This window comes from Ailuropoda melanoleuca, chromosome X (assembly GCF_002007445.2).
Source record: "Ailuropoda melanoleuca isolate Jingjing chromosome X, ASM200744v2, whole genome shotgun sequence".
NCBI lineage: Eukaryota > Metazoa > Chordata > Mammalia > Carnivora > Ursidae > Ailuropoda > Ailuropoda melanoleuca.
In genome coordinates, this window is record NC_048238.1 from 71,444,700 (window position 1) to 71,446,873 (window position 2,174).

General features: G+C 47.8%; 1 protein-coding gene across 1 annotated transcript in view; it reads right to left on the minus strand.

The window, feature by feature from the left end:
* Nucleotides 1-1,469, minus strand: part of LOC100481966 — a 26,993-nt gene extending 25,524 nt beyond the window's left edge. The window contains exon 1 of the mRNA XM_034649033.1: nucleotides 896-1,469. Coding sequence (XP_034504924.1) covers nucleotides 896-1,469 — 574 coding nt within the window. The remainder of the gene's footprint in view (nucleotides 1-895) is intronic.
* Between the last annotated feature and the right edge of the window lie 705 nt (nucleotides 1,470-2,174).

The window sequence follows — 2,174 nt, forward strand, 5'->3', positions numbered from 1 at the left end:
AAAAAAAAAAAAAAAAAAAAAAAAAAAGAAAACTCACCATAGGCTCATGAAAGCATGAGAGAGAAAAGGGTAAACATCATTATAACAAAAATAACCCCCACTGAGGCTGACCTACAGAAATATCGAACAGAAATGACTGTTTGGGAACGCCAAGAAATGCAGCATGGTTAAGAAGAGTCCACAGTTGCCCCAGGAATAAACTGCATTCAAATATATATTAAAGTAGAGTTGATCATGTTTTGTTCATGGTAAAAACTTTTTTTTTAGATTTTATTTATTTATTTGACAGAGAGAGAGAGAAAAATAGAGATAGAGCACGTGCAGGGAGGAGAGGGAGAGACAGGCTCCCTGCTGAGCAAGTAGCCCCATGCGGATCTCAATCCCAAGACCTTAGGATCCTGACCTGAGCCCAAGGCAGACGCTTAACCCACTGAGCCACCGAGTTGTCTCTTTTTTTTTCTTTTTAGATTTTATTTATTTATTTGACAGAAAGAGAGAGAAAGAGAGAGAGCACAAGCAGGGGGAGTGGCAGAGGGAGAAAAAAATACTTCAAATATATGCAGAATGCCCCAAGAATAAAAACTATAGTTTGTCCCACTTTTTTTTTTTTATCTGACAGAGATAGAGACAGCCAGCGAGAGAGGGAACACAAGCAGGGGGAGTGGGAGAGGAAGAAGCAGGCTCACAGCAGAGGAGCCTGATGTGGGGCTCGATCTCATAACGCCGGGATCACGCCCTGAGCCAAAGGCAGACGCTTAACCGCTGTGCCACCCAGGCGCCCCTGTCCCACTTTTTAGAGCTACAGGTCTTTTTGTGCCAAGTGAGGTGGCCCTGAAAAGAGCCTTTGGTTTGCGAGGTGGTCAGCTGGTCCGGAGGGCAGCAGCTCATTGGCGTAAGGTGTACCTGATGATGGCCTTGGTGGCCTCGGACACGGCGTGCTTGCCGATCTCCCCGGGCAGCAGCAGGCGCACGGCTGTCTGGATCTCCCCAGAGCTGATGGTGGAGTGCTTGTTGGAGCCCTTGGTGGAGCGAGCCAGACGAGCGGCCTCGTCGGCGATGCGCTCGAAGATGTCCTTAACGAAAGAATCTATCACGCTCACGGCCTTCTTCGAGAGGCTCAGGCCCTCGTGCACCTGCTTCAGAACCCTGGGGAAGTAGATTGTGAAACTGTCTGGGCGGCGGCGGCATTGGCGCCTCGGCTGCTTCTGCTTCGGGCTCTTCGGGTCGGCTGCCGAGGGCTCCTCCGTGCCCAGGCTTTCCTCAGAAGAGGGCTCACAGCCAGGCTCAGCCATGTGGGGCTCACCTTCCCGACAGTTTGGAAGGAAGGGCAATGGTGGCTTTTGAGAGGCGCTGGCCCATTTATAGTCCCTGCATTTCCTGACGTCATGGGCAACCTCCGCATCTGATTGGACACAATGCAACGGTGGGAAGCGGAGCTCTATGCCAGGCCTTGTCACCTGTGATTGCATACCCTCGAGCTCAACGTCACATCAGACAATCTGAGGAAAATCCGGTGCCCTCTAAACCTCTTGGGACATAAGTTAGAAAATCTTTGTAAGATGCCACAAAGTGCAAAAGGTCTTCTGAGAATAGGAGCTGACTGATGCCTATGTAATGAGAACTTTAAAAAATATATCGCTCAGGGTTGCCTGCTTAGCTCAATTGATTCAGTGTCTCACTCTTGATTTCTACTCATGATCTCAGGGTGGTGAAATCTAGCCCCTTGTGGAGCTCCCCCTCTGCAGGCTGTCTGCTTGACATTCTTTCTCTCCCTTTCCCTCTACTCCTCCCCCTGTGCTCTCTCTATCTCTTTCTCCTCTTTTCTCAAATAATTAAATCTTTTAGAAAATATATCACTCAAATTACCTAAATTGTGGAAAGTCAACAGCACTATGACTGTGCCACAAATTGGCCATTTCACCTCTAATGCATAATCTACTGGGTGGCCACTATGGCTTGATCAGAAACTCTCTGACATAGCTACCGGAGTGCTCCCACAATCAAGGGACCCTGCTTAGTAACCAGTGTCTTCAGTTCTGATAAAAACTCTCCTTGATTTGGGAAGGAAATGGCAAAACCACCGTCTCCAAAATCAGAACATATACAGAAGTGAAAATACTTACAGAGACAGTTTTAAATCCTTAAACGTGCACTACGTTTAAAATTTTCTTATC